The sequence below is a fragment of the Melospiza melodia genome, chromosome 6 (genome assembly GCF_035770615.1).
Source record: "Melospiza melodia melodia isolate bMelMel2 chromosome 6, bMelMel2.pri, whole genome shotgun sequence".
In the NCBI taxonomy this organism is placed as follows: Eukaryota; Metazoa; Chordata; class Aves; order Passeriformes; family Passerellidae; genus Melospiza; species Melospiza melodia.
In genome coordinates this window covers 6,784,146-6,806,951 of record NC_086199.1, presented here as the reverse complement: position 1 = coordinate 6,806,951, position 22,806 = coordinate 6,784,146, and the positions used below count along the sequence as shown (strand labels likewise).

At 40.6% G+C, this 22,806-nt stretch overlaps 1 protein-coding gene across 1 annotated transcript in view; it reads left to right on the top strand.

Annotated features, from left to right (window-relative positions):
- KCNH5 (potassium voltage-gated channel subfamily H member 5) overlaps positions 1-22,806 on the top strand; it is a 153,286-nt gene that overhangs the window by 55,923 nt on the left and 74,557 nt on the right. The window contains exon 7 of the mRNA XM_063159762.1: positions 2,437-2,866. Coding sequence (XP_063015832.1) covers positions 2,437-2,866 — 430 coding nt within the window. The remainder of the gene's footprint in view (positions 1-2,436; positions 2,867-22,806) is intronic.

Genomic DNA, 22,806 nt, shown 5'->3' with positions numbered 1-22,806 from the left:
AAACTTTTAGCAATTAAATTCATTTAATTTAACAATTAAATGAATTGCTATTTGGAAATAATACATTTCCATGTCAGCTAAAATGAAATATTTCTCTTTGTTTTATACATAAGAGATGTGATTGTTACCTGTGCTTAGAGAAAAAAAAAACAAAAAAACCACAGCACACACTTTCTCCCAGACTTTGAAATAAATGCTGTATTTTTGTATTATTTGTATAACTGCTAGATTGTCCATGTAACTTAGAGAAGATTAAGTGTGGATGGAGGTCACTCTGTAAACTCTTCTGTTCAAGGGTTGTTTGGGCAGTAAAAAGTGCAGTGTAAGCTGTTTCACTGGGACAAACTTAAACTACTGGGTGTAAAAAAAGGCCCCTCAAGTTTGAATTCCAGGTTTTTAACTCCTTCCCTAGCCTTAATCCTGGAAATGAACAGTGACACTTCAATAAAAACAGAATTAATGCATCTCTGTTTGACCAATGCAACAGGATTGTGTCCTAAGAGAAAAACACTGTGCTGTCTTCTCCCTGTTCTGTAAGTTGTGAGCTTTCAAAGTCAAGGTTAACTCAGTAAAATATACTGAATATTTTCAGAATAACTATGAAACTAGTCTGAAGTTCTCTCTTTTTTTGTTGTTTTTTTTTAATGTACATATTGTTACTGTGGTGTTAGACCTTTGTTCAGTCGTCCATTGGCCACTGTCCATTGTGTCAGGAATATTGGAAGGGACTTCCCAGTTTATTGGAAAAGTTGGTTGCTCAGAGTGTCTCCCCGTCATAAATCCTAAAGCAAATAAGTAGATATACATTTAGATGGAAATAAGGATGATACTCTGATCTCTGTCTTGTGTAAATGCAAAATGCAGAAATCAAAATGGGAAAATTCCACTTCCCTCTGTGGTATTAGTCATCATGAGAGCTTGAATGCAAATATAGAGCTTCAATTTATTAAGGATTTGGGGATCTGAAACACATTCCAACAGGATTTGAAAAGCATACAAGAACTGTGCCAAACAGATTACATCTAGAAATATCAGATGTATGTTACCCTTCAAATGCTGGGAAAAGGGAGGGAAGGTGCAGAAGAAGGAGAAACAGAGGTGCAAAAGAGACAAATGTTTTTCTGGTATGGAAAACTCCAGAAACTCCAGTCTTTTACTGTTTGATAATATAATTAGCCAGTGTTTTGACTAGACTGATTTGATAATGATGCATAGAAAAGGGCAATTTAATCTTGGCACAGTAACGAGGAATGTTTGCCTCATTGCTTTCTATGTCTTAATTTCTACTTTAAATTAAATGTCTTCAGCTTCTGAATGTTTTATATTAGAAATCTTCCTTTGCAAACCTTCTATTTTGAGCCACTAGTTAATTTAATATAACAAGTTAGTTATATCATGGGATTGCAGTAGATCAAGAGCATATTTTTGTTCTCTTTCTGCATCTCTAAACTCCCAAACCATTTGTGCATTGAGAAGGACATACACATTTCTCATCCCTTCTCAGATGTTTCTATTAACTTTCTGAATGGTCCTTGTGCTCTTATTCCCTAAATATTTGTATTTTCATTTATTTGTATGTCATCTATCTTGCGTGACAGGAAAAAAACAACACTGCACCAACACTTGCTTTAGGAAAATCTCTTTTGATTGGAAAGGAAATTAACCCTAAATGGAAACACCCTTGTGGTCTGTGTTTCCCTTGCTCAGGAAGATGATGTGCCCACAGTTGTTTAACTCCATGGTCAGTCACAGAGGCTTCTTGTAAATAAAAAAATATCTAGAGTTATGCTTGAAGGATAATTAGAGGTGGAGAGTTTTGTACCGGAGGAAGTTACTCAGCTCCTATTTGGTGGATGAGAGTAGCAATAGGCAGATTTCTCTGAGTTTCCCACTGTGATTACATTCTGATGTTTCTCTTAAGCATCTCCTAATGTTGAGGGTTCTTAAAGTAGGTGGGCCCTCGTTTTGGCCAGAATAAAAATCCTCTGCTTGGATTTAATAGAAGGCTGTTCTCTGGGAAACTTCAGGAAGGCTCCACAGGGTTGGTATAGTTCCATCTGTGACTCCTCTTCCACTTCCTTTTATCTTCTTGGCGTCAAAAGAGTCTCCAATTTATTTCAAACTGGTGAAGCATTGAACCACTCCTTTTGTAATAAACTTGCTGTTTCCACTTTGGATTCTACAGAACCCTTCTGTTGCTTTGAAAGACCGAGTTTGAACAAAGTAATTTATCCACCTAGTGAGTGCCAAACTCAATTTAGCCTGACGAGGACAAAAGCACTGGAGGGACAGGAGGGTTTGATCTTGTATTCTGTTATCTGGGGCCTGAAAAATTACATAGAAAGATTTTAAGCAGATGCAGGAATTGCTGTATAGCCTTCTGTGCTAAACCAGCAGGGTATTTCAGCTCAAATAATGCTTTTTATTCCTTTCCAGGGAATCAGTAGCCTCTTCAGCTCCTTAAAAGTGGTGCGCCTTCTGCGGCTGGGCCGGGTGGCCAGGAAGCTGGACCATTACCTGGAATATGGTGCTGCTGTGCTGGTGCTCCTGGTGTGTGTCTTTGGGCTGGTGGCCCACTGGCTGGCCTGCATCTGGTACAGCATTGGGGACTACGAGGTGATCGATGAACTGACCAACACCATCAAAACAGACAGCTGGCTCTACCAGCTGGCCCTGAGCATCGGGACCCCATATCGCTACAACACCACGGGCTCGGGCCAGTGGGAGGGAGGGCCCAGCAAAGACTCCTTGTACATATCCTCCCTCTACTTTACCATGACAAGCCTTACAACCATAGGATTTGGGAACATTGCGCCCACCACGGATGGGGAGAAGATTTTTTCGGTGGCCATGATGATGGTTGGCTGTAAGTAAAATCTGATTGTCTTGTGTTCTGTGGCCGGTACCATGCTTGTAGAGGACACGGTCTCAAGCTACGTCAGGGATGGTATAGGTTGGATATTAGAAAGAAAATTTTCACCAAAAGAATAATGAAGTACTGGAATGCTCTTCCCAGGTAGATGGTAGAATCACCATCTCCGGATGTGTTTAAAAAAAGGCTGGACATGGCACTTGGTGCTATAGTCTGGTTGAGGTGTTAAGGCATAGGTTGGACTTGATGACCTTAGAGGCTTCTTTTGTTCTGTGGCCGGTACCATGCTTGTAGAGGACACAGCCTCAAGCTACGTCAGGGAAGATGGAGGTTGGATCCTAGGAAAAAAATTTTCACCAAAAGAATAATAAAGTACTGGAATGCTCTTCCCAGGGAGGTGGGAGAATCACCATCTCTGGATGTGTTTAAAAAAAGGCTGGACATGGCACTTGGTTATATAGTCTGGTTGAGGTGTTAGGGTATAGGTTGGACTTGATGATCTTAGAGGTCTCTTCCAACCTCATTATTCTGTGATTCTGTGTGATTCTTATATAGTGCACTTGCTTTAAGCTTTCTTAACATCCTAAAAAACCTGTATTACCTGTAAATAATAATGAAATGAACTTGGAATTCTTGAAAACAAGTATTGAGATTATGTAGTTGCTGTACCTTTTAAATTGCTGGCAAGGCTACGTAGTCTGGGTACATAAGTACGCCCAGTGGCAAGTTTATACTTGGAGACTCATCTTTGCACTTTAAAGATGGCTTTTATCATGTTTGTAAGGTATTTGCTAGAATTTGGTTAAAAGTTACAAAGTGTACTTGAATTCAGGTAGTCTGAGTTTTGCTTATAAAACTTACACAAGGCTGGAATTGTTTGATGTGGTTTTATCCAATTCTTGAAACATTTAGTGATTCCATAAATTGATTGTTTACTTTATGACACTGCTTTGAGATATAAATCCTGATTTTATCTTCTGAATGTGGTGGCCTTTGTCACCAGCAAAGCTGGGAGGGAAGGAAATGATGAGACAATAGATTGCACCTTTTTTCTGCTTCCTGCTGTTTCACAGCTCTGCTGTGAAACTCAGGAGTGGTAAGGCACAACTCTCATTTCATGGTTACATCAGTGCCAAGGTTACATCACCGAGGGCTCTACAGATAACCAGAAATCTTCAAAATATAGTAGAGACAACTTGAAATGTTAATGCTATTTGGAGAATTATTTTTCTATTAAATCAATAACTCGTGGTATTTCTCTGGTGCTTTCTATTTCCTGAGCACCATGCAAACACTAAGCAATTATGTAACAAGAGAGCAAACAAAACCTTTTGATAATAAGATCTGCATAATCTCTCTGATAATTATCTCAGCTAACACTTTGAGCTCATCTCTGAGAAATACTGAACTATAAAAAGGAAGTTTTCTTGCCACAGTCTTTCTAGATCTTTAGAAGATTAAAGACATTTGTTTGGTGATTTTAAAATGCTTTTTAAAAAGAGAGGTTGCAATTTTAGGACCCTTTCAGCGTGGTGCAATTAAATTTCTGCATGATGGGTTGATGTGTTGTAAAACATTTCCAAGTCCATAAAAAGCAAATCCCCAAGCCAGAGCACTAGTGAGCTATTGCAGATAGGTCATCAAAAGCCCATAGGAGCTGATGTGCTGTTTGTTGACACTGATTTGTGGTATTTACAGAATCTGGGGACTTGGAGAATAAAGTGGATGTAGAACATTTTTATACATCGTAATACTTGCTTCCCTTATTTTGTTTTGGGTTTTGGTTTTTTTGTTTGTTTGTTTGTTTGGTTGTGGTTGGGGTTTTTTTTTTTGTTTTTGTTTTGTTTTGTTTTGTTTTTGCTGTTGTCCTGTTGAGGAGGATTGGACAGAAAAAGCTAAGTGCTAAATGACTTAGGGTGTGATGAGAGCCATAAAAACATGATGAATGCCACTACTATGATTTATGATGATAACAACAAGAACAAAATACATGCATGGCCTCAGCAGGTGAAAAGGAAGGGGAGATTGTAACCTGCTTTATGTCTGTTCCAGGTGGATTGCTTCCTTGCTTTTTCATCTCTGAAACTCATAATAAAATGGGGAATACAAAGTAGCAGGATCAAAGTTGGCACTGACAGCAGCCTGTGTTTGTGGCACTGGCTAACAATTTCCATAAGTGTTACCTACAAAATTACTAAATGTGCACATCAAATTTATAAGTGGCAACTGTGAATTTAGCAGTTGGGAAAATGTGTGTAGGATTATAGGCTTTTAGACAAAGTCAAAAGTAGAATCTAAAATTTAAGAAGTGTGGCAAAAGGACTACTGAGTTGCTTATTGCATCAAAATAATAACACCAAAATAAATGTTCCTTCCCTTGTGGAGTGAAGAGCACTGTGGCAGGCAGGAAAGCTACAGACAGGAAAAATCTTTTTGGTTTATTTTCAAGTAAAATTTACAAGTAAAAGTGCTAAATTATCATCAAATAGTGAATCTTCTGCAACAAAATCAGTGCAGATTTGAAGATTCCTAATCCATGCACATCAATGTAATCAGTGCTCCTGACTGAAATCCAAACCTTGATTGATCCTTTTCCACTGGTTAGAAAATAAACCAGCTTTGGAACAGGTTAATATTCCACTGGTCATGAGCTTAATATTTGCAATATTTGTGCAGAGAGATCAGACCTGTAGGATTGTATAGACATGCTTTTCAGAGCCAGCTGCTGAAAGCCTGGCACTCTGAGCTCCAAAATAAAACAGGGAGGCACACAAATAGTCGAGGGAAAATGCAATTTCCCAGGCATTCAGTGTCCGCTGAGCTCAGGAGAAGGATTTGGCCTCATGAAAAGGTGTAACTAAGAACTGAGTTATTTTCAAACTAAGATGATTTAGTTTCTCTTTTGAAACAGTGTTTTGAGATAAACATTCAGTAAAATTCAATTACAGTTCAGTCTATAAATATGTCTGGTCCACAAACACGCTCCTGTTACAAGCAGGGAGAGTTTGTGAAATACCTTTGGTAGTTCTCCTGAAGAAGTTTGCTAATACCAATAGCTGATATTGGCAGTGGGATTTTTTCTAACAGACTATGCCAAATAAATGTTTTAAACTTAGCACTGGAATCAGAGATAGTAATTCATCACAACCCCAGCTGCCTACTCATGCAAACTGCAGATAGGAAAGGAAATCTTGCCAGCCTTGTCAGCGAGCTGCAGCTTGTTCTGAAAAGCCCCAAGTTTCCTATTCATGCTGGCAAAGTTATCAGGACCTGGGAGGAGTATTTAGAGAGATTTGCAGATCCTTCGGGGTGGGCAGGATTGCAGGATGGTGTTCTTGTTAAAAATAGGCAGATTCAGATTCTGTAGGTGCTGATGAAGCACTGCTGGGTGTGGGGCAGGGGCGGGGGAAGCCCTGATGGATGGGGAGCTTTCAGCTGGATTGGCAGCTTGTCACCTGCTTGTTCACTGAGGACAGATCGAGTGGGATATTCAAGCTGAAATACATCACCTGTCTTGCAGGAAAGAGAGCTTTGAATAACTTAACTTCATCTTGTGGAGCTTGCTTCAGATTTCTTTTTGCCTCACTTGTTTTATCATGGTGTCCAGTGCTGTTCAGCAGTATGTTTTTCCGTTGCTTCTTGACACTTGAAAAGCTAAAAATAGCCAACAAAGCATCCTATGACAAGGGAGCAAGGTTTTTACAAGGGGTATTGTTTAAATACCTATTGTGTGTTTGCTGCCTAGAGTTGCTGAATATGCATTGAAAATCTGATTTTTGTAGTGCCTTTTGTGTTGATCTGGGTCATTTCATCCCCTCTCTGTGCAGAGCAGAACAAATAGGTAGGTCTGTCAGATCCTTCGAGTGCACCAGGAATCATTTATCATTCAGGAAGGGCCTTTGTTGTGAACCCCCCATTATCTTCTGTCAGCTCAGAGCCTCCAAACAAAATCTCAGCCTGTGCTGCTGCGTGTTGCTCTACTTCTGTCCACAAGCAGCTCTAAGGCTCCTGCAGCACAGCCATAGATGCAGAGGTAAAACTGACTGGGTTTGTGTCTTTCACAAAAAAAAAAAAACCACAAAAAACCCCAAAAAACCAACAATAACAACCAAAAGAAAACCCCCCAAAAAATAAAAAAACCCCACCAAGTACCAAAAAACCCCCAAATCGTATAAAGAAAGAGAACAGAAAGAACTTTAGTGCATACACCACTATCATTGTCTTGCAACTTAGCCCAGCCAGGCCTTTAGCAAGCAGAAAATAAAAGGGAGAAAGCATTTTGGGGAAGGTGGCAGTGTGGTTGGTGAAATAGCTTGAAAAGTTCAGGAGAAATGGGGTTTTTTGAAGGAACAAGTGTGAATGTTCAAACAACAAGAGTACTGTCATATGCTTTCTTCCTTTCTGTACTTTCACAGTGACACCAGCAAGCAGCTTCCCAAAGTCATTTTTTGGGCAGGGATAGAGTTAATTTTCTTCCCAGTAGCTGGTACAGTGCTGTGTGTTGGATTTAGAATGGGAATGATGTTGATAGAACACTGAGGTTTCAGCTGTTGCTGGGCAGTGCTTGCATGAAGTCAAGGACTTTTCAGCTCCTCATTCCCTGCCAGCGAGGAGGCTGGGGGGCACAGGAGCCATCAGGGGACACAGCTGGGACAGTGACCCAAACTGGCCAAAGGGACATTGCACACCATATGGCATCATGTTAAACAATAAAACTGGGGGAGCTAGAGGGTGACTGGTCAGCAGGCAGTGAGTAACAGCATTGCGCATCACTTGTTTTTTCTATTTTATCATTATTATTATTTTTTCCCACTTCCTTTTCTGTCCTGTGAAGCTGTGCTCATCTCAGCTCATGAGTTTTGCCTTTTTTTCTGATTCTTTCCCCTATTCCAATGGGGGAGAGGGAGTGAGCAGGTGGCTGGGGGAGTTTTAGCTGCCTTCTAGGTTGAAGCACAGCACCCAGCCTGGGGCTCAGAGGGTCTCTGACACATTTCGTGCTGCTGCTGTAATCTGGAGTAATGGCTTTGGCCCTGTCCATGTGCACCAGTGAAATGGCTCTGTGTGGCACAGAGCAGATTGCAGCATCAGTCTGGCCCCATAAAAACAGCAATTACAGGCGTTTATCTGTCCAGCTGAGTGGAGCTGGCATGTACTTCCAGGCAGTTGGAGAAATCCAGTATATTCCTCTGGTCACTGAAATGCTCTGATGATCTGTGCAGCAAGGGAAGGACAGAATGAGATACTGAAGGCAGGAGTGTCAGTGAACATTGAATAATTCACTGTTTCTCAGGCTGTGAAAAACTCAGAAGAACCTCTTAGTTATCCATTGATACCCAGAACTGCTGAGCAAAGGGTGCTTTGTTGTTCTTCCTTTAGGGAAATACTTTTATCCATATACATAATTGCTTTGGCTTCTATTTACTCCAGTTTTATGGGGAGATGGTTGTGGGAGAGATGATATTTTTCAGTGACTGGTTTTTAATTTTGGTGAAAACAGGCCTGGTTTTGCACATTGGTTTTGCATATGAGCAGAAGAATTTGTTGTAGTGATTGTACAGGAAACCTCCTCTGGAAAATGGGAGTAATTTCTAAATTTCTCTTTCCAGGAGTTTCTAGTTTAGTGTCTCAAAATGCTAACTTCTTGTTTTCCCCTTAAAATACCCAGGTTCATGATTTTCATCTTTGAAAAGGAGACAGATATAATTGCTGTCACTTGGACCCCAAGTGGAGAGTGTGGATGGGTTCCTCTTGACATCCCAGAATCACAGAATGCTTTGGGTTGGAAAGGACCTTAAAGATCATTCATCACCAACCTCACTGCCACGGGCTGGGACATTCACCAGAAGGTGTCTGCTAGACACATAAATATAGATATCATTGATATCTTAGCTATCTCTATTAAATACATAGATATCCTGCCCTCCTTCTAATTTTATTAAACAGAGAGAGTAGAGGACACAGTCTCAAGCTATATCAGGGAAGGTATAGGTTGGATATTAAGAAAAAAATTTTTCACTGAAGAATAATAAAGTACTGGAATGCTCTTCCCAGGGAGGTGGTAGAATCACCATCTCTGGATGTGTTTATAAAAGACTGGACATGGCACTTGGTGCTATAGGCTAGTGGAGGTGTGAGGGCATAGTTGGACTCGATGATCTTAGAGGTCTCTTCCAACCTCATTATTCTGTGATTCTGTGACTTGCTCTTTCCTTTTTAAAACTGGTCAGATGCTCTCATCTGAGCCACCTCTGGCCCTAAACTCTCCTGTATTTGGCAAACAGCACTGAGAGGCTGCTGACTGCTCATGGCACCCCCTTTGCTGCTGCTCAGCTCGTTCAGAGCTGTGATTTGGGGTGCCAGGGGCTGTCAGTCAAGCCTCCATTGATGTGTCAAACCAAATTCATGATTTGAGTGCCTTCTCTCATTGTTCCAGCAGCGTTCAGCAGCTCCCTGCCAATATTTGGTAGTTAGCCACTTGAATGCTGTTTGGATGAATCATGGAAGTTTATCCAGCAAATTTTTTAAGCAGTGGCTGTGCCCACGCGCTGCCACAACAGTGTATCATTGCAGGGAAGCGCTTGTCTAGCAGCCTCCCAGACAAGCAATCCCAAGAGCCCATAGGATTTAATTTTTGATCCTGGGGAAAGTGTGCAAGATAGCACCTTCCAGCAAAAATCACTGCCAGCAACGTAGATTGAATTGTATTTTTCCTAGCAACAGATAGTAATATGAGAAGGTTTTACACCTGTAGGAATTCATAGGCTGGAGTGTTTAGCTCTGGTTGAAATCCAGGTCTGCCCCTAAGGGTGTCCAACAAGAGCCAGTTCTGTGGAAGGGCAGTTTCTCTTGCTTTCTTTCCTTCTTTTCCTTCCTTTTCCAGAGGTCGGGGATGTGGGAGAGATGTGGTTCTGCATCAAGGCACAGCAGAAGGATTTGACCTCTTCAGCAGCAGAGGACTGGTGCCATTTTTGTGCTGTTCCTAAAGTTTCTTAAAATTGGGGCCAGTGAGGGGAATGTCTCTTCCTCTTAATTTTTTCTTAGAACCACAAAATAATAAAATATTTTGGGCTGGAAGGGACCTTAAAGATCATCTGGGTGCAAACCCCTGGCATGGGCAGGGACACTTTCTACCAGGTTGCTCAGGGTCCCATCCCTGGCCTTGAACACCTCCAGGAATGTCACATCCACAATTTCACTGTGCAACCTGTTCTGCTACAAACAGATGTAATCCTCAAGCAGTGAGAAAGTTCTTCAACATCCCAATCGGGAGAGAGTAAAACTGTACATTCACATTTACCCATTAGTGCAAAAAGAAGAAAGTGGCACAGAAAGTTACAAGAAGTTGCCTTGCAAGGGAAAATTTCCTCTCTTGAGTGCTATTGAAAAAGCATTTTGACACTTTTGGATTGCTGAACCATAGCCCAAGTGCTATTAGCTCTACAAAGAAAGGATATCAGGGTCTTTCTGTGATATCTTTTAGTGGTTACCAATCTTACTTATGTCTCACAGCTGGGGCAGATGAAGTATTTTGAGCCAGGTTATTGGTGTCAGTGCAGCAGTTGAACTTGGCAATCTCAATATTCTCTGAGCAGCTGCGTGGAAAAGCCTTAAGAGTATAACCACATCTCAATAGCCTACAGTAAAAAAAATCAAATTACTCTTGGAGAGTAAAAGATGTAGCACCGTCCACTTTTTAATGGAACTTGAGTGTAAGAGTGAGATTGTAAAATCATCGTTTAAGTTGGAAAAGAGTTGTAATGTCATTGAGCCAAACCATTACTGTGGGGTAAGCTGCCAAGCCCACCACTAAACCATGTCCTCAAGTACACATCTACATGTCTTTTAAATATCTCTAGGGATGGTGACTCTACCACTGCCCTGGGCAGCCTGTTCTGGTGCTTGACACCCTTTCTGTGAAGAAACTGTTCCTATTATCCAATCTAAACCTCTCCTGGTGCAACTTGAGGCTGTTTCCTCTTGTCCTGTCACTTGCTACCTGGAGAAGATGCCACCACCCTCTGGCTACACCCTCCTTTCAGGGACTTGTAGAGAGCAATGAGATCCCTCCCATCTTTCTTTTCTCCTGGCTAAACACCCCCAGCTCCCTCAGCTGCTCCTCGTCAGATTTGTGCCCCAGACCCTTCCCCAGCTCTGTTTCCCCTCTCAGGACAGGCTCCATCATCTGGTTGTATCCACCAGATTGGGGCCATATGTGCTTTGTTTTGCTGTAATTGTGTCAGAGCAGGAGATTTTTAGATATTCAGGTTCTAGTTTATAGCAAAAACGTGTCTTTATATAAAGAGCTTTAAAACTGTAAAACAGCCTCCTTGGGAAGCTTTATGGGATTTTTTTTTCCCTCAAGGTTATAGCTAGCATGTGTTTATATAAGGTTTACTTTTATTGTCATTGGCTTGATGTGTTTAAAGGAAATTATGGTATCAAGAGAGATAGGACAGTGTGTGGGAGAGGTAACAATGAAGAGGGAAATGTTTTTCCATGCTACTGAGCAATATTATTTAAAACAACTGAAAATTGTTATTGAATAAATGATACGTAAATGTTGGAAATGAACCTTTATGCTCACACACAGCGTGCAAGCAATCACCTGAGATAGTCCCAGAGGGATTATCAAGTAGCTCTGGATTACTCAAAACAACTGTATCTCTCAGGAAACAGAAAGTTTTAATTAGCCTAGCTAGATCAGCAAATATATCTGACTGGCTAAAACACAACTCAGCTCAGTTTTATAGCATATTGTGCTAGAGGGATAAACAAATCTGAGATAAAAGATAACCTCCAGGGTGTCACACTGCTTGGATGGAAGGGGCTTGGCAGCCCCTTTGTGTTTGCCTGTTCAGAAGTTTCAGAGAGCCAGGTGAGTGATCTGAGTCTGTGTCTGCAGAGATCCTTGGTTAATTTTGTGTACCCAGGAGATAATACCTCTGTGTGGCTGGCATTTAAAAGGGAGAGTTACCCAAGTAAGTCAGGCCAGTGAACAGGTAGGTCCTGCCTGAAAAACAGGTATTTTCTCTTGAATCTCATTAATATTGGCCCAGTTCTGCTTGCAGATAACTGCTGTGTTTTATCAACTCAAGTGGAAGTTAGGATGGGCAGTTCCGTGAGGAGACAAGTTTTAACAAGTGTCCTGTTGCAGAAAATTTGAATCATACCACTGAAGCAGGCCTTAAAATACCATTTTTCATGTCCAGCAATAGATTTCCATGCTTAAATTTTGTGAGGCTGACTTTCAGAACTGAAAATCCGTGTGACATTGTCACACATCCAGAGATGCTGACAGAGCTGGGGGATTTTGTGTTGTTTCTGTAAAATATACAAAAAGCCCCAGTTTCTGGGAGGTTTCATTATCACAGTACTGCCTGTGGTGCTGAAACACGTTTGGTGGTACTGGGGGATGTCAGATAATTGGATGAAAAATGACAGATACCAGTTCTTGGTTTCTAGTTGCTTTCTTTCTGTAGGTCTGAACTGGTGCAATGTCATATTCCTCTTGAACATTCTGAGCACTGAGGACTCAGCCTATGTAAATCTCATCCTTCTTCTTTCCTGTGGCTTTTTCTGCAAGAACTTTGGTAGAACCAGGAAAAACAAGCATATTCTAGTATGGCTGTGGGTTCCTCCTTAAAGAGCTTTACTCCTTTCCCTTCCATTTTGGAGGAAGGACAGGAGAGCATCCAAACTGGCATCTCTCCCCTGGGTACCTGCTGTGCATCCCTGCAAGTGCTGAGTCAAATCCAGTTGTGTTTCAGTAGGAATATTTTGGTCATGAATGATTAAGGCTAATTTTCTTCCACTGGCCAGCAGCCAGCGTGGATTTGTCAAGAGGAGTTCATGGCAAATTAATCTGATTTCTCTCTTTGACAAGATAACTGCCTAGAGAATAAAAGGAATTGAGTAGATACAATATATCTGAACTTTTTAGAAGTCTTTCTGACAGTTTTTTACATAGTGGCCTTACAGCAAATGTGTGAAAGATGATCTCAACACAGTCATAACAAAGTTGGCGATAACTGATTGAACAATCTCTCTCAAAATATAATCAAGGGCTTTGCTGTCAAACTTGGAGGGAATTGCCAGCGAGATTTTTGCCCTGCGTGTGATTCTGCTCAACACTTTCATTATCAGAGATGAGTGACAGAACAGAGAGAGCACATTGGGAGAGTTCTGGGAAGGGTTGCAAGCAGTTCAGATGACAGCATCAGAATCCATAATCATCCCAATCAATTGGAAAGGTGTCCCCAAACCAGCGAGGTGAATGTCAAGAGAGGGAAATGCAGTGCACCACGTGCAAAGAGGTCAAAGCAAATTCCCAAGCACAGTCTAGCACAGTCTATGGAATAACTGGGTCTGCTGCTGTGAGGCTGGAGAGGATTTTGGAGGATATTGGAGGAGAAAAGGGATAGGTGACTGCAGACTGAATGTAGCAACACAGCAGTGGCGTGAAACCTGTAAATTTCACTCTGGAAACTATCAGGAGCAGTGCTACAAACAAGGCGAAAAGGTATTTATTCTGCTGGGACTAGGACTGGGTAGACACCTTTTTCCTTTCTTTTTTAGAAAGGAAACAGCACTTTAAGGGAGCTGTAGACCAGCTGGAGGGAGAGGAGATCATAAAAATGTGTTACAAGGCAGGATCTCAGGGGAACTGTTGGAAGAACTGACTTTGGTTTAAGCTGATGGAAGCTTAAGGGGAGCACGAAGATTGACTTCTACCATGGAAAGAATGTGCTTGAAAGGGAAAAAAAAATTGATCTTCTGTGTTTCCTGGAGGGGCAGTCAGGTCACTTAGGAGGGAATGAAAGACTGATGTTGGAAACAGGAATTTCCAACACCCATCCACCAAAAATTTTACAGCTTGGGCAGAACTTTGCAGATCATGGGCAGAGCAAACAGAAGATTTGGTAGACCCCAGTTCACTGATGAGCATTGCTACAGGTAATCCTTGCTCCTCCCTCAGGATTGCAGGCCCTTGAGGTCCCTCCCAAGCCCACAAATCTCTGATGCTCTAGAGTAAGGCACAGCTACAAATCCCTGTTTTGTCTCAGCAAGGCCAAGCTGGCAAAGCTCACTTTTTCTAGGTGGTTGACCATCCCTAAACATCTAGTGATTAATTTCAGTACAGGAGTTCTGACTTTTTTTGGCTTTAAAAATTTTTGTAACTGAAATATAATTCTGAGCTAAAAGTTCTTGCCTCTGGGCTTTCATAGTGACTTTTTCATTAATAAATATTTACACTAAAGAAAGAAAAAAAAATATAAGACATTTTGTTCCTCTCCCCCCATTTTCCCCCCTTGTCTTTATGTCTTTAAAGTTTGTTTTTTTAAATGCTGCATCTTTTGGTATAACATGCTGGAAGTATAGTAGAAGGATGGAAGTAAAATTTTCCTTGAAGACTGAGAAAAAAAAAAGAGAAATTTGGGAGCAATTTTTTTATTTTCAGCCGTTTCTCTGTTTTTCTGGGGGAAACCAAGCAGGTAGGTAAAAAGAAGACCAACAGATAGAAAAAGATATTTTTAAAATTTGAGAGATTAGTAAGCTTTTATCTTACTTTGTCCACATTTTTGTTGTGTAACAACATAAAAGATTTTCTAATAGAGCAGAATATTTAATTTCTTCCAAAGTGTCTCATGAAAATTAAAACACATATCAAAGCTCCATTGTGAAGTGTAATCAGAATCTAAATAGGATGAAGTTGATGGAAAAGGGTTTATAAATATCTGCTGCTGGTTTCTGCATGGTGATGTGACAATGGGAGATGGAGTGGAGGCTGCATTCCTCTGCAGGAACAGCCCAGCTCTGTACCAATGGCATCGTGTTGGGAGAATTGTGTTAGTTCTTCCTCAATGGAAGATGATCAGTTCTGAGGTAAAAGCCCCTTAAACTGATTTTTTCCTGTATTTGAAACACTGAGAGGAGCAGTCATATCCATGGCCCTACAAAATTTGTGGCTTTGCCTGTACATTCCAACAGTAATGGTGGCAGCTACAGAAAAATTGTGATTCTGACGTTGTATGGGCAAGGTTGAAGAACCTGAACTCAGCATCAGTGTCACCCAGGCAAACACTGTCACCCTGCGAGTGGGTGCTGCATCCCTCAGGCCTCATCTCTCTTGCCTCATATGTGATCAAAGGATGTTAGGCTAAAGGCTAGGAGGGCAGAATGAGGTGTGATGAATTCCTGTCTATTTTTAAAATTCCTGTCTATATTTAAAATTTTAAAATTTACCCAGTCCTTCAGTGCTTCTTGAACTGGGAGCTTTAAACTTCAGGTGTTTTTTTAAGTCCCACTGACCTCATTGTTGCTCAGTGAGAACTTACCTTTATGTGTTCTTTGGCCACAAACCCCAGTGAAGGAACATTTCTGACATTTCACGTTTATTGGTGAATCTTTCAAGTATTGGCAAGAGGAAATTAGGGGGGTAAGCCCCATTTTTAGGCTCACACCTAAAATCCATGTAGGTGTGTTGTAAAAACCTCAGCATCCATTTCAATGAGGTCCCATGTATGGAAATTTTTTTTTTAACATTATATGTTTGAATGGGATTGGTAAAGACATTGGAAAACACCATGATTCCTGTATGTGGTGAAAAGACAAGCTTTATTTTCCTCCTTCTTCCTCCTCATCCAGGAACATTTCAAAGCACAAAATCTGATGCCTGCTTCCACTCCCTTATTTTTGAATAGGAGATGGAGGCATAAAGAAGGTTACTACTGAGCTTCATTAATGCAAGCATTTCCTGCTGAAATTGATAATCCAGCTTACCTAAAGGGAATGTAACTTTCTGGTTAATCAAACACAATCTTGAAAGGGGGAAAAAAAAGGACTAGTCCATAATATAAGAAAGAAGTTCAGAATAAAGCTGCTGGCAGCAGTGCCAAAGTAGGAAACTATTTAATGGCTGTGAGTCTGAAATAATTAAGTGTGAGTGAAGATTGGTCATGCAAGAAGGATCTTGTAATCAAATCTTCTTGTCTCAGGATGAATGAAGGAGGAGAGAAGGGGAAGACAAATGTGTGAGATCCCTACAAAACCTGTGGTGTGGCCACAGCCCTTGGAGGTTGTTGGGCAGCCCTGCCCTGCCCCGTGCAGGAGGTGATTTCAGCAGAGCCCTGTCCATGAGGAGCCAGGCTGGGTGTGTGATTCCATGGCAGTGATGCTGTGCTGAGCCCCATCACATCCTGCACTTTCTGTCTCCTCTGGGAAGTCAAGGGGTGGCACTGGCTGTTAAATGGGATGTAAAATGGCAGAATTGGAGAGATTTATCTGAAACATTACTCCGTGTCAAAATAATAAATCTTCATTGGCTGAACTTCCTTAATATTTTTCAGGGGTTGCAAGAGATGCTCTTTATTTGTGTGTGTGTTGATGAGCAGGGTTGGAGCAGGGTTACAGTTTTTCTTTGTAGATCCCAAAGGCTGATTTGGATATTTTTGAAGAAAGTATTTTTTTCCCGAGCTTCTGAGTGGGACCCAGCACTGCAGCTCTTTTTTTATGTTCCACCAACTGCTAAGGGAGCAAAGCAAATGAAAGCACAAGCTTAGAATAAGTTTCTGTTTACCCTGTTAAAAACCCAAACAAGCCCAGGAATAGCAGAAAATATTAATGAATTAAATCCTGAGTGCTTTGCTAAACAGAGGATTTAATGATAAATGTTGGGGCCCTCCCACTTCTTCCTGTGTTAGGAACAGCTGAGATTTAAACTCCTCTGCATTACAGACAAAATAGCAAGAAAATTATTCATATGCTTTAAACATGGATGTGCTCTTGTTTAAATGCTTCTTATAAGCATTTAAACAAATGTTTCTAAATGGTTGCAATATTCCATGGGTGATTAGAGGCTTTGGAAGGAGTTTAATGGAAGCTGCAGCAGTACTGAACACCCACACGGACACCCAGAACAGGAGGGACAGGAAGCCGAGCTGAGCAGATTTGATCCAGCCTAATTAGTCAGGTTGTTGTTGTTTTTACAGTCTATTATTGATACACAAACATGCTGCTGAAGAATTAGTAATCTACAACACTGCAGTTCATTAGAGTTTTTAGTGGTGCTCTAATAGCCACGCTCCATCTGGATGATAATAAGAAATAATGGGCCATAGAGAAGTTATGCATCCTCACCTTCTAATCCATTTTCAGCCAGCTGAGAAGGCAACAAAGAGGATGTTTGCTGAAATATTATAAATTCAAAGGGAACAGAGTCCTCTGTTCTTTATCTCTGCAAAGGGCATTTATCCCTTTATTCCTTTGTGTGCTGCTCTACTGTTTCTAACCAAATTTCTGCTGTGGATGAAGGCAGATCATCATGTCAAAGTGACACAGACATCTCTGCAGTGGCATGATATCTTTAATGGTTTTTGTGTTACTACAATGAGAATGTCAGAATTAATCAGACTTTCTCTCAAGTTTATTGTCTGTCAGGTTATAATTGCAGCAGCAAGGCATGCTCAGGTGTAATGGCAACACATGGAGGTTGTTTACTGATGTGTTTTCATGTGTACATGAAAAGGAGAAGGACTCAGCTGTGGCTGCTTTTAATTGGCAACATTTAATACAGAAACAAAAGCTTTTGGGTAGAGGTGTCTAAAGGTTGAGGCTTTCATCTAGGAAAGTGAAACTTTCGTTTCATTTCCGGATCTGACATTTCGTAGAATTGTGAACTTTGGTGTTTGATAAATATTGTGGGGCTTTATTCCTCTCCAAACTCTGATTTGTTGGTTTAAATGTTAAATGGTTGGGGGCAGGAACTCCACATGTTTTTGTAAAGTGCCTACCAAACCATATTATGAGTTACAGGGAACAAAGTAAAATTAATTGCAGTATTCCAGGAATCAAAAGAAAAAAAAGTAAAAAAAAACCATCTGACTGCACTGAATTAATCTGAATTTCTGTAGCTGACTCCACATAACTGGTTCAGACTTTGGGTTAAGTTCAAAGAGTGCAGGAGACATTTAATCTTTGCCAGTCTAAGCTTAAAAGCTGAGGTAAAGGCAGAGCTAAATGTAGGATAGTGTGCATTGCTGTGGCTGGCCTAATTGTCTGCAGTCAGGATATTCCATGATAGCCAAGAGCTCACATGGGCCTGGGCTGTAGCATTTGTGGGAATAAATCAGATGAACCTTGTAGTTCATCCTAATTTAAAAAATAATAAAATACATACATTGTTTTGCTTCAGTGGATGGAGCCTAACAAGCAGGGCTGGAGGCAATTCTTCCTACCAGGAGCAGTGTGTTCCATGGTAAATAGTTCCAGGATTATTATAGCCAGGGTACATGGGAACTGTACAGATTTGTGCTGAAATTAGTCCCTGTCTCATGCTTCTCAGACAAATGTGATGAACATATGTAGGCATAAAGGCAATGGTCTGATACATCCTCATCTTTTAAATTGATAGAGTAACGTGTTTAAGGCACAGCCAATGTTATTGAGTTGAATGGCAAGAAATACCTGGCTGACATTGTAAAGTCACAATGGGTATCTGCTATAAATATGCCAAAGTCCCCTAACAGACACTGGAAATGGGAGTTATATAGGATAATATGCAAATATTGGAAACACCAACACAGCTTTGGGGAGTTTTATGTCCCATTCCCTGTCAGAGAGATCTTGGCTTTAACGTCCTGTCCCTGTTTTCTGCAAGCCTTTCCCATTGCAATCAATATAGAACATTTCAAACTGGTTTAGGATCTGCTCCTCGCTCTCCTTTTGCTCTCCAAAGCAACACAGAAATGTTAGTCACAAAAAGGAAAAGTGAGATAATAGCAAGGTTAAGATAAGCCATCAAGCCACCACTCAGAGGCTCCTGACCTCTGAGCATGAGATCTTGGAGTGCTAAGCCTTAAGAGTAATTAATATAGACAATTCTTTTATATTTCATAAAGAACAGGAAACCACAGTCTCACTGGTTTCAGTTTTTATATTGCTTTGCACTTTCTGCATTAGATTTTCTTGGTTTTTTGTTCTTTGAACCTGTTTCTGTCTGAAACATTTTGTATTAAGTTTAAAAAAACCCACAATAAATCCAGTTCTTCTGTAGATGAACAAATGTTGGTTTTGAATGCTTTTCATATTAGAAGAATATTTCCAAAGTTTTTATGTGCATTTTATCCTACTGTGATCAAAAATTGCATTGAATTTGAGGTGTGTGTGCCAATAGCTGCTGTTGCTTTTTGACATACTTCCAAAAATTAATGAAAAAGTCTGTATTTTTCATGTAGAGCTACAACAGATCAAAACCAGCCAAAATAATTTTCCCTCAGATTTCCTGGGAACATTCACCTTGACGCTGGAAAATATCGGGCCAAAACAAATTAGTCTGACGAAAGGAAGGAAGTTTAGAGTGGGAGGTGAAACTGTCTCAGCTGGGGAATGCAGTGTTCAGTCTGCAGATGATAGTTTAACTTTCTTACTTTTTAATTAAAAAAAACCCCAATGCTGACTATACTTTTGTGAGACATAGTATTGCCTTACTTCCATTTCCTGCCCCAAATGAAATTTGGCAATCAGCTTTATATTTGCAATATCCTCATTCCTTCATTTTATAGTTGCTTCACATTCGAGACACCTAAATAAAAATATCAAGAAAATTAATATCCTACTCAGCAGATTTGGTTGAGAGTATCACAAAATGAGGACAGATTTAATTTTTGACAAATCCGTTTCTTAGGTTTTGATTCTGTTAGTTCATTTCAGAACGCGGTACTAAACAAAACACTTTACTCAATTCCATTTAAGCAGTTTAGGTGATCTCATAGATGAGATTGAGATATTTTGTCAATTATTCAGTTGTTATCCTCAGAGACTCTATCCTCATATGCTGTTTTTCCTGAAATGGTTTCTGTGAAGATGATAATTATTTATTTTCCTAATGTTTCTCCCCTAATTGCTGTTGTGGCACAACTATGGAGTTCTGTTTGGCTATAATTGGGATCAGGCCATCTGTGTTGTCCCAGGGCAAAATCCTGATGTCCATTTACCCCTTTTGGTTTGACAATAAGGGAAAACCTACAGGATACGTGGGCTCAGCTATGACCCATGATAATAATTTCCTCAGTTCTTCTCTTCTCTTCTCTTCTCTTCTCTTCTCTTCTCTTCTCTTCTCTTCTCTTCTCTTCTCTTCTCTTCTCTTCTCTTCTCTTCTCTTCTCTTCTCTTCTCTTCTCTTCTCTTCTCTTCTCTTCTCTTCTCTTCTCTTCTCTTCTCTTCTCTTCTCTTCTCTTCTCTTCTCTTCTCTTCTCTTCTCTTCTCTTCTCTTCTCTTCTCTTCTCTTCTCTCCTTTCTCCTCTCTCCTCTCCCTCTCACCAAGCTGGCTTTAGTCAGGGTGTATTTGTGATGTTGAGATGTAAAAGTGAGTATCTCTCAACTCAGAGTTATTTTTTTATGGCTGATCTGTTTCTATAAGCCTGTGTTGTGCATCACAGTAAAATATGGAATTGCAAGAAAAATACTTTTTTTGGTTTTGTTATGAAATAATCCATGTGATCTGATCATGCAGTGGAAATACCATGAAACATAGGAAATAATTGCTGTTAATTAAACCTTCCTGATTTAACACCATTTCTGTAATCTAATTAGGCTAAGTATGTAGCTCAATACTGTATAGATTAGTTAATGAAAATATTTTTGAACATGAATCATGATGAAATTAGAAAAGGTTAAAATTAATTATGGTCAGGAATTTTTCTTCCTCCTTTCCAACCCTATCCATGTGAATTAACTGGGATGTGAGGTCTCCTCCCTGTGTTTCTTTGTGCTGGCAGAGGAGAGAGATTCTGCTGTTGTCTGAAACATTTATCACAGCAACAGCCATAAGTATTTTCTTTCCTTTGGGAGGTGAGTGCTCTGCGTTCTTTATGCAGGATAAATAAGCTTTTTCACAGAATTATGTTGTCAAAGTCTTTAAGCACAGAATATTGGAGGCATTTTAAACATTATTAAAAAGGCACTTTGGGCCCATTTTGTAGCAGTCATTCTGTTTGCTTTGGCTTTAATCTTGCCCATTTTTCACTGGAAAATCTGATGCACACTTTTCCCACACAAAGGACAGACTCCCACCTTTTTGTAGTCAGCACCTACAGAGCTGTCCATTAATCAAGCACTTAATAGAGACTACAGCAAACTTATTTCAGAAGCAAAGGACTCCCACTTTTAAGGAAATACAGGTACCAAATAGCTGTGCTAAACTCTCCAAGGAGGAGGATCCAGTTTGCCTCCTCCTTCCAGTGGCTGTATTGACAGAGCTCGTTTCTGTGTGTTTTATGCAGATCCCTGAGATTTCACCTCAGCAAAGGATGAGCAAAACTACAGAGAGAGGAGGGAAAAGGGAAAAATGGCAGAGAAGTTTGGTTTTCCTCATCCAGACCTCATGGAAGAAAAAGGCCCCAGACTTTGGAGTGTCAGTAGTGACCTGGGTTCGTGTTAAAACCTGGGTGAAACTGGAATGGTTGTTCTGTGCAAGGGGCTTGTTTGCAGTGGAAATGCCTTCATGGAAAGGGCAGTGCATTTTTTTATTTATAATAAAATAAGTGCATTTCAATTCTAAAATTTCCATAAGGGAATCAATCTACATAGCCAGATTGAAATATTCTGAGCTTTTACTCTGTCAATTATTTTATTGGCCTGAAAAAAAAAAATGCAGTGGGGAAAGAAGGAAAAGAGTGGGACAGCATCTTCTGCTTGGAGCATGCAGGGGGGAATTTCAAGGCACTTTCTCCTCCTCCTTGAGAAGTTTATTCCTTTACCTTGTGATCCTAATTCCATCAGAAATTCTGTTCCTCAACCCCGTGGTTTAAATCCCTTTGCTAATTCCACTCCAGGGCTCCAGGTTGAGTGGAGTTTTGTGTAAGCACATCTTTGAATCTGGTACAGTGCCTTCTTACCTTGTTTCTGATTAAAGGCTGACATGGTGGGAAGACAATTAGAAAATGCTTTTATGCACATACCCAAAAACATTCCAAGGGACAACCAGTGATTTCTGATCCCAGAAGTTATCATGAGACATTTAGGGCAGGAAATGTTGGCAAGCAGTGGCAGGTTACCTTACCAGGGGTATCATTGGCTTAGATGAACATTAAAGTATTCCTGTGGTGGGTCTTGTAAACGTGATTACCCTGTTATTGCAGCAGTGTCCTCTGGGAGGATTTGAGTTAGGAAGATTTGCAATGAAGATTTGGATGTTGAGGCTCAGAGAGTACCTGGAAGGTTTGGGTTTGAGTGTGCTGTGCCTGTATTTGAACCCAGCCAGGAATATGGATTTACTGGCCAGCACTGAGCAGAGGCTGAGGATGGAGAGATGAAAGCTGTATATCCTAAAATTTCTTTCCTTTTGAGATTTTCAGCTTCCCAGGATGCATCAATTTTTAAAATGAGACTTCAATCTACAATATTTTAGCCCCTTTAATGAAGGTTTGGGTTTTTTCCTTTACTTTTCCCTTTTTGCCAGTTATGTAAAACCATCTGCTGCTTACATTCTGTCACTTTGAGTGCTCAATCCCTTTCTTTATTTTGTTTCCTTCTGTCTTTCAATCTGTGGAAATAATCATAATAATATTTGGAAGTTTGATTTGGAAGTTGCTCTGTGTTTGTCTGTGGTGAGTCCAGTGGCTGGCAAGCACAGCAAGGCTCAGAGGTCCTGTGACACCCTTGATACTCAGGGTTGATATTCAGGGTTGATTTTCCAAGGGCAGAGTGGGTGCAGGAGGCTGGGAATGGCTCCCAGCATCCACACAAGCAGCTTTGCAGGGATGTTCATTGTGCAGCTGTTTGACCTCGAGCTGGTTTTCAGGACAGCGTTGAGCTCAGCATTGCAATAATTTGTTTTCTGGGTCCTGTGAAGAGCTGGTTTGTCTTCCACCTTGTGTAGAAGCTGTAGAGGGGAAGAGGTTAATGTGAGTAAATTTGGGGTTTGATGCTCAACTACTG